The sequence below is a fragment of the Typopeltis vanoorti genome, chromosome 23 (genome assembly GCF_054136105.1).
Source record: "Typopeltis vanoorti isolate ZY-2024b chromosome 23, IOZ_Tvanoo_1.0, whole genome shotgun sequence".
Lineage (NCBI taxonomy): Eukaryota > Metazoa > Arthropoda > Arachnida > Uropygi > Thelyphonidae > Typopeltis > Typopeltis vanoorti.
Window position 1 is genome coordinate 9,973,708 of NC_143571.1, and position 13,706 is coordinate 9,987,413.

Sequence of the window (13,706 nt, forward strand, 5' to 3'; positions counted from 1 at the left end):
GTAAAATTAATAGTTATACTGGTAATTTCCCAACGGAAACCAAGAGTTCGAACCAATACACACGATTTCTCACCTACGTACAACAAAAGGCGACCGGATCTTTAAGATAAGACTTAATGAGAAATATTCAGTGTTGGAAAATAAATTCACATACACTTTACATATTTATTAATTCTGCTGAGTTATTTTATTAGAATATGATCTTTAAAAGTAAAATACAGAAAATAACAATCAATTTGAAAAATAATAATAATAATAATAATAATAATTTCACTTGTCAGAATTCTATACTCTAACAGCAATCGGAATTCGAAACCGGAAATAACACTTACCCTAAACAAAACGGTGCATAGACTTTCCCACCAAGCTTGGACAACAGTGGGAAAGAATCGGATAGCAATCTAAATTAAGTAGTTAACTAGCTTTTCTGGTTATTTACAGAAATAGCTTTCAACTCCTGTGTTTTGTGGTGTGAATATACAGGGTGTTCGGGATAAATTTGACATATTTATAATTAATTATATTTTTCCGTAAGTTACATGTATTAACACACACTTCTCTTCATTTAAAAGTTTGGACCCTTCTTCATTCATATACAAGATGTCAGAAAGGATGGATAGCTGGAACCCACCTGAATCATGGAAGAGAATAACTTGTATCATGATGATTCGTGCCCGCCATCAAAATAAGGATATTACGACTGCTGCCCAATGCTCCCTGAATACAGTAAAAACAATCAGGCATGAACTAGAGACTTGCAATGGTGACTACGAGGATGTAGCAAGAAGAAAGATCCCTAGCAGACGATCTGATTGCGTTCGTACAGCAGAATTCCTCGCAAATCTGCAGGAACAGGTGTTGAAGAACCCTGGCATTGGAATTCGGGCTTTGTTCGTGGAGTTGCTAACTGTAGTCAAGCCCTGGATAACAAGGGTAGCCAATGGTAGGCCGTATGTATGGCAGCAGGATTCGGCCCCTTGCCACACCTCTGGGAAAAGTCAAAAATGGTTGTCTGAAAATTTCTACGACTTCACCAGTCCAAATGTTTGGCCTCCAAACTCCCCAGACCTTAACCCCATGGATTATTTTGTATGGGGCGCAGTTGAAAAAGACACCAATCGCACTTCCAGTAATACAAAAGCCCAGTTAATGGATAAAATTAAAACAGTTTTTGCGGCCCTTCCCAGGGAGACTGTAGCATCAGCTTGTTCGAGGTTCCGAAGAAGAATTGAAGCTGTGATCGATGCTAATGGTGGTTATTTTGAGTAAATCTTGTTGATAGTATTGTAATTAACTCTGCCTGTAATGTTTTTTTGTCAATTCATTAAATTTAATAGATACAAAGAAGATTTTCTTTTTCCTTACGAAACTGTCAAATTTATCCCGAACACCCTGTATGTTAGCCACAGTAACCTATAATGAAAAAGTGAACTGCATTTTCAGACTTGTGTTTGTGTTCTGTGAATATATGTTAATAATCAACAATTTGGAATATTCAGAATTAATTTTGTTCAGTTATTCTGTTAGAATATGACCTTTAAAAGTAAAATACAGAAAATAACCAATCAATTTGAAAAAATAATAATAATTTCACTTGTCAGAATTCCATACTCTAACAGCAATCGGAATTCGAAACCGGAAATAACACTTACCCTAAACAAAACGGCGCATACTTTCCCACCAAGCTTGGGCAATGGGAAAGAATTAATACAGAGAACCAATCGGATAGTAATCTAAATTAAAATTAAATGTAAGCATTAATTTACTATACCAATAAATGCCAACGGTAACGAAGAATGAATAATTTAGGATGTGTGTCATCCAAACATGTGAATACTAATCCCTTAGTCATATGTAAGCATTTGAGAAATATCCAAACTTGAGGAAATGCTACCTTTTGAACAATACCACAATTTCCGGATGTGACTCATGTCATCTTCATGAAAGACCCCTTTGAAGAAAACCGCTCACTGGGGGATATTGCAAATGACGAAACCACAGCATGTACGGTCTGTTATCTAAAGGAGGAAGTAACTAGTTCAGGTTACAGTATTTACAGAAATTTCATTCTTTGTGGTTTTTGTGTTTGTGTTGTGGATATAAAATTAAACTATTTTGGAATATTCGTATTTAGAAGAGTCATCTGGAAAGCTGTAAATACTTTTTTTAACTTAAACATAACAACTGCGCATATGTTTTTGGTAAGTGTAATTCTAATACTGAATAGTTTTTTTCCATAAGAATAATCATAGGGTATATATTAGAGTATCAACATGGATACATTAGCGATTTTTTTATGTCTTATGTGTGTGTGTTTAAGGGACACCAGTACATAATTAATTATTCAGAAAAACTCGAAACACGACACCCAGCACGACTTTCTCTAAGAATTCTCACGCTTTAACAGGAAAGAAATACCCAAAATGTATTGGAAAATTAGTACAACCACCTATAGAAGAAAAAAATTATTTATTGAACTTTAAGATCGTACTTTAGACAAATCAAAATATTCGGATGAATTATGAATAAAATATGAACTTGATTAGAATATGAATATAGAAGAAAATAAGGATTAACTATGGGGAAAAAAAGTGTGTTTCAGTTACATTAGTATATATAATTAAATTATTCAGAAAACCTACTTCACGTCACGATTCCTTATCTGATCTTGATCTGGTCAGAAGTGTCCCACCAATCAGACACGAACCCTTATCTCTAATATATCTTCGTTTCCATTCAAAACAATGTCACTTATTTACAAATAACAAATGACGTCATGACCCTTATCTTATCTTGATCTTCATCTGGTTCAAAGTGTCCCACCAATCACAACACGAATGCTTATCTCTATTATCACCCATAATGCCATACGCGAATCAAAACACAACAACTGAAGCCATTGACACATATGCCCACAGGGAAATTCCAAACTCGTGACGTCACACACAAAGACGTCATCAACCAATCACGTCACGATTACTTATCTTATCTTGATCTTGTCAGAAGTGCCTACCATTCTACTAACCAGAAGTTTAGATGTCTCTAGGATAGACGTCTAAACTTCTGGTTAATGGTAGAATAAAGAGCTGCACAGTCTCGATTAGTATAGAATGGAAACTGAACACGTCAAACCTCAACCATTGCAATCAACAGCACAAGCTGCAGTGGTCTAAAGAACATTGTGATTGAGCTGTAGTCCGTGATGTGAGCAACAAATCACAGTGCACCATTTTATGATCAAATAAGTATGGATATGGTGATTGCCTGGAGAATGCCTTATGCATAATTCCACAACTGTGAAGTTTACCAGCGGAAATTTAATGGTCTGGAGTTATTTCTCCTGCTATGGACTTGGTATATTTGATTGTAGTGCGCAGAAGGATGAAAACACCAATGGATATGCAACACTTCCTTCACGGTGGCAATTTTACGGATTTGGTTCTTTCAATACGAAAAAATCCTGTCAGTATAGAATTCCGGTATCAATCCAGTAAAAACGCCTTGAAGACGTTGAGGCGGTCAACAGTAGTGTGCAGCGAATGAACTTCCTTCAACATTGCCACATGGCGAAGAAAGAGTGATCCTAAATGTAATTTACGTTTACACACCTAAATGCCGGCCTGGTTGGCTGCGGGTTCGAATCCCTCCTAGGCATGGATGTTTGGGATTGTCTTCCACCTTCATACATTCAATCATCCAAGTATAAATGCACTCTCCCAAGACGGACTGGGTCACCATGGGAGAAGTGGAACCAACCCTTCACCCTGTAGTGCAGTGATCGATATCGACCCCCACGGGTCGATAGAACATTGTTAGGGGTCGATAGAAAAATATAAGACATCAATCTACGGGTAATATTTAATTCGGTTAACTTGGATTACCTCCATCCTGAATGACAACGCAATCAAGAGTGAATCGTGGGAACAGTGACATGAATAGGACCTGTAAGATGGAGCAAGATCATGAAAATAGTTACGGAAGTCAATCAAGTAGGCCAAAATGACGTATTTACCAATAAACGGACGTCAAAAAAAAAAGAAGGACGTCAAAAACAAAAACGTATCCCTTTGACGTTAAGCCAATATAATAATATATACTACATTATACATACAATAAACACTAAGTATAAAATAAACAATCTAAAAACTCAAACTCACATAAGCGTCTTTTTTGCTTGTCCTATTATAATTACGTAATAGTAAAATAGAAGAGGTCGATAAAAAGTCAAGAAACTCTTGAAGGGGTCGACGGTCAAAGAAGTTTGGCGACCCCTGCTGTAGTGGGTGGAAAATACAGGTTGATTATCATGCTTTTTTTATATAAATGCACAATATGAATGATATCATACAGTATGGCGGAGGGGGGAAAAAAGTACTAAACTTCGGCATCCCCTTCACTACACGCGCTCTGAGATATGCCGTTTGATTGCCATGCAGATTAATAGAAGAGCACGTGTCGCGTCTACTCCATTACATTTAGCTGCAGCAATGGTGATGACGTTGGAAAAAAAAGACGTTTATTGTGGAGCCTTACTCTCGTTCATACGGAGTTGGGAGAGCAAATGGTTCAAGCCTACAACATGTTTGTGAGCAGTTTGCTCGTCGTTTCCGTGAACGTGCCCCAAGCAATAGACCTTGATAATACACGAAATGTCCAGCTGATGTCCCGACCCTTGTCATCCAAGATGACAGAAAACCTTCACATTGTGCTACGAAACCCACCTTGAAAGACCAGCTGTCCATTTCGAACACGTCATCTATCGTCGTTAATACTTTATTCGACCCAGATTCTACCAATAGTTGTAGATATACATATCATCATGTATAAACATATATTTATTTCTTTGTTAATAAACACGTTTACTCCATAACAGATATCCGTAACAGTTAGTTAGTCAGTGCTGTTTTTTTTTCCTGCCATACTGTACCTTCTGCAGTCAAATCCTCTGTTGAGCGAGAATACGTCCATGAAGATGCTGAGCACTTTAAAACGAAGTAATGCTTTTAAACCGAATTTTTTTTGTTTTTTTAACGATGTAAATCATTTTAATACATTTTGTATTAAAATTATTTAATACAAAAAGGATTTAATTCAGGAAAATTACAAAATACAATAGCAAGGTCGGGTAATGTAAGTTTACTCACGTTTTAAGAATAAAACTTTGCAAAATAAAAAGTCCCTTCCCCATTATGTTGGTCCGTTTCCACTTTAAATGCGAAAAATGTATTTGGAGAAAATTTATTAGGTTACAAAATTCAAAATCCCGGAGTTGGGAAAATTTCAAAAGAAATTTAGGGAAAATTTTTGATCAGTCGAGATGGAGGGTAGACACGTGCTGTAGTAGTGTTGGACGAGGCAGCTCTATATTTTCTTCGCTACATGGACTTACTGAGTAGAGAGAGAGAAGAATAACTCTTAATGCGGGTACGCTCGTTTTTCAAATCCTTTCCTCTTTTTCAGAAATGTGGCATAAATGTAGCTATTTTTGATGCTTCTGCAAGTGCTTCCTGAATATTACAGGAAGCGGGTTTGGTGTGTGTTTAAAATGCCGGTAAATGGCCGATGCGACATTGCGCTATTTGTATACGACACAAGGGAGCGACTTCAACTGCAATATCTTTCTATTTGCTTGGCATTTCGGTTATTTCACCGAAATGTGACGCTGGAAGTTTCCTCCACTGTTCTTCCCTAGATGTTGTATGTATTATCTTTATTTTTCCTCTACTGGGAGATCTTTCGTTCTTTGCTCTTTCTTAAAGAAGTGCAAGTGAGCCGAGAATAGATCTCGAATCCTGTTATTGACAGTGTAAATCTCGTTCATAATTCACCGAACATCCAAGTTCGGTAAACAGTACTATGCCTGCTGACTCTCACAAAATACGCAGTGCTGCTGCTGCTCTTATCAAGGATGAGCTTCCGTGAATTTATTTTCAAGTTCCGTTTTTATATATTTCTTAATAAGGGACTGGAGGAAAGAGTGATAATAGCCGATTAGGAAATGATAGGACTTACAGTTATCTTATTACAGATCTTATTTTCTAATGATAGCACTTACAATAAGATTATTGTAGATGAAATAGCAGAAACACGTGCGAAATAAAACTCCATTCAAGGAAATATCGGCCATCTTTGTAATTATTGGCAACTTTGGCGAGCCAGAATTAAGTCTTGTTAAAAAGAAAGATAAATGTGCTTTTCTTACGAAGCAAGAAAACTGATATTCGTGTATACAGAAATTGAAATTTCTCATATAGGTTACGAGCATTACGATAGGATATAGTACTTGGTCCACCTTTGCGAGAGTTTGTCTGGTGTTGCGCTGCATGCAAAACAACGATTCAAAAGGACAATGATTTTGCATTTTTTATAATCCTTTCAATAAAAAAAAACAACACTAAACGAAATTACAGTAACCTGAAAACTGATTAAAAATGATAAACTGCAGAATAGTGCACAATTGTTTTTGCACTTGTATGTTTAATAAATGTCTTCATTATAACATACATTAAGTGGGGAAAACATAAAGGTTGACACTTTGTATTTCGTTCATTAAACGATTTTTGTTATTGAGCACAAGTTTAGGTTTCGTAGCTGGCTCATTTTCTTGCTGCCATTTTGAACTATAATTCAATCAGTATCGTTGGTTCGAATCCCGTCAAAAATGCGAAAACCTTTTCAAGGATTCTTTCCACCGAAAGTGGGTTACCATTCTCATACGGAAGGTGGAACAGGTTCTCCCGCAAAACAGGCAACCCGACAAGAAGAACATTCGCAATTAACACAAACAAAATGCTAGCCTTGATTGCTTCGGTCGTAATGCTAAAGTAACAGCCGACATTTTGATGATATTTCGCGATAAATCAATTTTTTAAAAAATTCAGTTTGCTGGAGGATAAAAATTAAAAACCAACGTAAGTATCTTTCGAAACTATTAGGATACCAACAACGTACTTATTGGAAAGAGCGTTAGAAATAGATGCATCCGTTTATCCGGAATGAACTAGATGACTGAGAATTCCGAACAATCCAAGCAGAACCTGACTAAGTTTAGATTACATCCTAAATTGGAATACCAAATGAGATCCTAAAATAGTAATTATTATTTTTTAAAAACGTTAAATAAAGAATTCGACAATGCAAACTGAATGACTATGGAGAAAGAATACCATTCAAGATTCTTGGGAACAGATGCGTCAAGAAAAGAATGCGAAGAACAAGAAGCAGTTGTAATTCCATTGAATTGAATGCAGACGTGTGTGCACCGTTCCTTATGGCTTTTCGCAGTCGAGAATGATCTTACGTTTACGTGAAATGGGGTGTAATGAGCTTATCGGTCGATTGAGAGTCAAATGCAACAAAAGAAAAACGCTATTAAAGATATTTTTTTTCTCGTTCCCAGGGGTGTTTAAGTTTCATAGCAAGGCGGATTCTGCTTCATCTGTCTGGACCATTTCGTAATGAAATGTCAGCAGACATGTCCACCTTCACGTAAAACAGAGTTTGACGTGCTCCGAGAAACTTCCTGGTTGTAGCACTGTCGTATTAATTCCACCTGCCAGCCGTCAGATTGCTCGTGAAGCGGGTAATTCCTGTAACGGATCCCAACTGTCAGAAGTCGGGGACTGTGTGATGTATTGAATCTCGACATAATAATCACGGACTCGAGCGGGACTTTTATTTGTCCGATTTGCTGAGTCGCAATGGCGAACATACAAGAAAGAAAGGAGTCGACAGCGTGACAGTTGGCCGACACGAATGTCGGTCAACTGTGAAGCTGCTTCATTTAGGTTTGTAGTTCATCTCTCTACTCTGCGTATCAAGAGGATGTGCGCGATTATCGTGTGGTCGCTTGATGAATTTAAAACCCTCAAATTCATTTGAAGAATTAGACTTTTTTTTTGTTGCAGACCAGGTAATGAATGAGAAAGAGATTAAAAAAAAATAATGCGGTATATGTGGCACAGCTAATTAATGAACATTTTAATAATAATGATTGTAATCTCTCTTGGGGTTTACATAGAGCGTTTTGTGATGTAACCCCAAACGCCCCCCTCCCCCCTCCATGAGTGGAGGGGTGCCGTTTCTAATCTTACAACAAAATGGTATAACTTACTGCTTGCTGGTAATAAGCAATTTAAAATTCCATTTTGACATTCGAAATCAACTTCCTCTTCAATTGCTTCCAGTTTTCTTTAGTGGAAAATAAAATATTTTAACGAGCGAATGGTAAAAACAAGCCTTTTAAGAAGGAATTTGAAAATAGTTTCTGTTAATTTCGGTGTCACATAAATTGAGCAAGAGTGTATTTTTCAAAATTTATATTAGCTAGAAGCAGAATTTCGATAGAACATTAATTGTTGTTCGTTACAATTTCGTTTTAGAAGATTCTTGCTATTTAAAAAAATATTCTTGTAAAAAAAAATATATTGGAATAACTTAAAGTTCAAAACGACCGCACAAACAATCGTTTTCGAACATGAATAATATACTTGCCTCATAACCTTAATCCCAATTTGTCACTGTGGAAATGCCTTATTGCTTATAAAGAACTGTAAGGACAGTATTACTTCAGACTCAAGCTACAACAAACGAGTAGTGAGGCTTGGATTGTTCATCTCGCATTGCTGTTTATCACAAAACTTGTAGCTTCTTTCGTTCGTTTATTTATTCTTTGTGTAAAACGACCAAACTTGATTAGGAGATGAATCGAGACTTTGGTTGGCCATTTGTCTGAGGGAGGAATTTCACAGACACGAGAAGAGGAACCAATGGATATCAGGCAGGAATAACGCAAAGACGATATTATGGAAAGTGACTAACAACAACTAGCCCTGAAAATGGACACATCTGTAATGTCGACTCCACACTCTGTTAGCATTGCGGGCTAGGATGACTTATGCGGCAGCAGTTTGGAGAGTCGCATTGGCGTGTGCCGAAGGTGCCCACGTAGAGCCATTAGTGGCAGTTACAACTACTTAACCGAGGCCTGAGATAGATGACGATTGCAGGTAAATAGTAGGCTGAACATTCAGTTGATCCAAAAAAAAAAAAAAAAATAGAAGACAAAGAAGAAAAAAGAAACAAAAAAGAATTCTGAGATTGAACCTCTGAGGCCAAGTATGGATATATCTGGGGAATTTGACCATAAAAGATTTATTTACCGTAACTCCAAGTTTCCGCTGTCCCTTGAGCCATGTTATACATCGATCACAGCATGTATAACATGGATGCATGGAAAATATACATTTTCCATGCATGCCTGAAGTCCTCAAGTATTGAGCACTTCCTGCGATTCTGCCTGGATCTCCTCAGTGGTGTCAAAACGACGCCCTTTCAGTCGGAATTTCATCTTGGGAAATAGGAAAAAGTCGCACGGGGAAGGTCAAATGAATAGGGGAGGAGGGACTACTCTCGTGTTTTTGGAAATCAGTAAGTGAGGTGTGGGTGGCATTTTGCAGCAATACGTCTCATGTTCAAAACGTCCGACAAAATGCGTTGATCAGTCCTATGAACTCACAAACATCCTGGATAGAGTTCGCATACAATCTGCAAGCATAGCCTCGCGCACTTTTGTGATGTTTTCGGGTATATTTGTCGACGTCCGTCCGTCCTTGAAGCGTTTGTACCACACAAAAAAAAGTTTTGCTTTGGCTCACCAAACGCTTCCTTAAGCATTCAGTGGATTTCTGCAGCAGTTTTTTTGAGGTTGAAGAAAATTTCGATGCAGATTCTTTGCTCCTTGAAATCGGCCATTTCAGTTGGAGAAGAAAATTGCCAACCCATTAAAACACGATGTTACAAAAACGCAAGTAACCCAAGAACGCAGCCTCTCCGCTTTGATGGCATGCTGATGCACAAAGGGCTTGCCTCTTATATAACGGCGGGAGACCATACTACAACCGGTTCGCTCGCGTTATTCAAATTCCTAGAACTTTGACACCTCGTACATACCACGATAGTTTGTTTTGCGGCCAGTTTATGCTATTTTAAGGACGCTTGCAAATAACAAGAAAGTTTTCAGGCTGGGAATTCTGGGATTAAGAACAAGAAACTTCGATGCGTTTAGTTGTTTATCCCGTTAAAGATGACGGGTTGCTTTTCCCAGCTTGTTGATTTTGATAAACAATAGCGATGGCTGTAGGAGTCCAAAAAGATGGCTCATTTTCAAATTCATTTTTACGAATTACGTAGGATGGTACCATCTTATTTCTCTTGGGTGGGGGAAGCTTCCTCAGAACCATTAAAACAATGAAATAAATTGCGCAGTCTCAAAAGTTAATTTTGAGACTTATTTATGATAGCCGAGTTTATCAAGTAGGGGCTTGTTATAAATTGAGTTGTGGGATAAAATTAAATGAATGTTGCTTGTTATTTTAAATGAAATTCTCTGATAACCACCAACATATTATTCTTCTTATAAGTACTTAATGCTTTCTGTACTTTAATATATAGAAAATATATATTCTACTGAGCCGAATCCCACTGATGTCTGTGCTCTAAGTTCATCTTAACGAAATCCTTGGAGAATTAACGTTTTAATAACATGCGTTCGACAAAGAACGGTGTATATTTTAAAGAAAGATTAGCTCAATGTCAATGGAATCCATGAGCTTCACAAAGAAAAAATTGCTTTGGACCAATAAATAAACAGACAGTTGAGTATTATGGCAGAGAAGGTCACATCGTACCATCTATGCGGCTTAGAAAAATAATCACTTGATTATAATTTGTAATGTAAAGGTCATCTGGGAATAATCTGTTAGAATTTCTGTGTATTCTGATGGGATATTCTGTGTTGCTCAAGTGAATTTTGCTTTTACAAATCTCCAGTTGAGTAGATGTTTAGTGTACGTAGTTCTGTGTCCTTCATTATCGTCGAGCTGACTACTGATCGGTTGTCTATGATAGGCTACCTTTTTTTTTCCCTATTTGTCCTTCACGTGTAATGATGCATTCAGAGACAAAATGACCGTGTTATTTGCCTTTCGTTGAGAAGTCTCGATCTTTGTTCACAGCGAGAAATTACGATAAACAAAGAATATCACACACACCCTCTTGATTTCATATCTATGGAATTAATTGCGTACCAGAGTACGTCGCCTTAACGGATGGTGTGTCAGCTCCTCTACGCCTTCAGCCTGTTATGTTTGCCAAATACGTGCGTTCACAAAAGCAAGTCCTTATGGGGGAAAATATGAGAATGCGATGCACATTTTTATGATTTTTATTATGCGATGGATAATTGATGATTTATGCGTGTTTTTGTGTGCGTAATCCCTTTTATACTGTTACATTGCCTAAATCTCTTATCTTTGTTACTTTCCTTTTTCATAATACTAACCGTCTCCTTTTCTTTTGCACTTACTTTTCCCTCACTATCCTCCCTCCCCACTCTAGCACTCCTGAGCGTGACTAGCCGACATTAGCCGGGTCCTATAACCTACTTCTGTCATGTAAGTTGATTCAGTCTCTCTCTCTCTACCTGTTCCTCCTCCCCTCTCCTTGCTTCCCATATCCTTAATAAAGTTTAATAGACCTTCCAGTATAAAATGAGCAGTAGTGTAGTGAGTTATTGGAATTGCAACTATTTACAGAATGAGTCATGCATTAGTGTTTTTATGTTGTTTAATAATACTGCGATCCACATCCATCCACTAAACCGGTGTAAACGGGTCACAATAGCATTCGTTCTACTTCCTCCGTGCTTCCATTACAGTGGAGTGCCCAATTATGTCGTATTTCGGATCCCTGATCGCCACATTTGTCAGCAGCTGTCTACTGAAAATGTCATTATGGAAGACGCAAAAGCATTCCGAGTAGCTCTAATTTATTTCAGGTGCATGGCTCAAATTGCTACGTGGAAATTAATGATAAGTAACACTTACAAGAACTGTGCAAATTGAAAATAAACTTTAAGTGTCTATGATTCGTATGGTAAATGTATAATGCGACTTATATCTCGAAATTCTTTACATAGTTTTATGACTTCACTTCCAAAACTATTGTTCGCTAAATCAAGCAAAAATATAATTTTTGCCGAGTGATACGTTCCAATTCTACGAAGAAACTACGACTGTCTCACATCGAGATGAATTCCACGATTTATTTTTTGGATTTTATTTTACATTTAGGCCGATGAATTTGGTACAAGTCCAAAAGTCAAGCATGGCGTATCAATGGCGAGTCGTGATAAAAAATGACGGCATTCGGTTTTTTTTTTATTCATTTATTTTGTTACAAATTTATCAGAGCTTCCCTTCGATCCTCAGTGGAATTCTATTGGTGAAGGAAATCGGCAGGAGAAATGATCGAACGTAAAATGAAAACTTCTTTATGGAGAAACGAATATTTAATTGCGCTGTAAGGACGGTCCACCTGCCAGCGGTACCTTCGATGGAAATATTAAAAATATCCCACAAGGGCGGATAAAAAAGTACCGAAGCAAAAGCCAAAATATTGCTGCTGCTGAAGAAAATGTCTTTCAAATGCAGTTTTAGTTGTGTGTGTGTGTCTCTCTCTTTCTCAGAATTCTGTTTGTATCGCATCGGATATCATTCTTTCAGATGCCTTTTTCTTACGAAAATCATGATTTATATTCCATCTCTCTATTTTAGGTAACGCTGCACTTGTAGAATTCTACCGCACCTGTCTAGAAAAGCAACATGCTTCTTCAGTCACGCGTGCCCCTAATGGCTCGACTAGTTTTGTAATCAGTAAGTGAATTCAAAAGAATAAAACTCCTTTGAATTCGAAATTTTTAATGCTAAGATAGTTTGTCTGAAAGATAACACGAGAGACATCCTGCTTGCATCTTGAAATCGTCTTCTACGTCTAAAAGGCAGATAATGTTGCCCTATCTGGTGACTCCTCTGTATTACCAATCCCATTCGTAAGGAGTTGTACGTGAAATTTGTGTGGCTTTACTTTCGTCATCTTTTTCCCAAACCCTTTTCGCATCCTACTCCACCCCAATTACATGTTCGACATCATACCTTCATTAAAGCTTTGATTTATGATTAAAAACAACAAAACTATCAGTTTTCATTAACGTTCCCTCTTAGAGAAAGTGGTGATTAATGAGACAGGGTCTGTGCTCGCGCCTACTTTGAATGTATTCCATCCAAAAAGTTCGACAGTGCTTGTCTTTTTTTTTTTTTTATGACGTGAATACGTCTTTAAATTCGGAACAGTACTGTACTAGGGGATACGGGACAAAAAGTTGAGTGTAACGAAATCATTCGATAAGGTTTGGTAGCCCAACCGAACTTATATCATTCGATAGCTGAGGGAATAAAGATTCGTCAGTGACCTTCACATAGCGTGCCGCGCCTCGGAAACTCCGCACTCTGTCGTGGTACGACGCTCGTTTTAGTGTCGATCAACAGTTCTCGTCGAGATCTATCGATATAACGCATAATTCTTAAATTTCAATGCAGTGTTGGTGAAGAAAATGTGGATTGAAGTTGAAAAATTTTAGAAATTTCACAATGTCTGTCTACACTCGCCGGAAAGCCAGCCAGAAATATGCCGAACGCATACGACGGGAAAGAGAAGCTCGTCAGCTTTCCAATAATATCCCAATGTCTGGATCGGAACGAATAAGGAAGTATCGGGAGCGAAAGAAATTGGAAGCGGCGCAGCGCACGACCCATGGATGTAAATGACTTAAGCGACTATGCCACCGCTTCGGAATGGATTGAACGAAA

At 37.6% G+C, this 13,706-nt stretch overlaps 1 protein-coding gene and 1 long non-coding RNA gene across 7 annotated transcripts in view; one reads left to right on the plus strand and one right to left on the minus strand.

Annotated features, from left to right (window-relative positions):
* Nucleotides 1-13,706, plus strand: part of LOC150093608 (thrombospondin type-1 domain-containing protein 7B-like) — a 950,748-nt gene that overhangs the window by 933,895 nt on the left and 3,147 nt on the right. Inside the window, exon 28 of one of the 6 annotated variants that reach the window (XM_090412739.1) lies at nt 11,398-11,453. The exons of the other annotated variants lie outside the window; for them this stretch is intronic. Within the exon in view, the coding sequence (XP_090268865.1) occupies nt 11,398-11,416 (19 nt within the window). The 3' untranslated portion in view covers nt 11,417-11,453. The remainder of the gene's footprint in view (nt 1-11,397; nt 11,454-13,706) is intronic. 6 annotated transcript variants of the gene reach the window in all.
* The window catches only part of LOC150093609 (uncharacterized), a 312,640-nt gene that overhangs the window by 153,522 nt on the left and 145,412 nt on the right, over nt 1-13,706 (minus strand). The window lies entirely within an intron of this gene.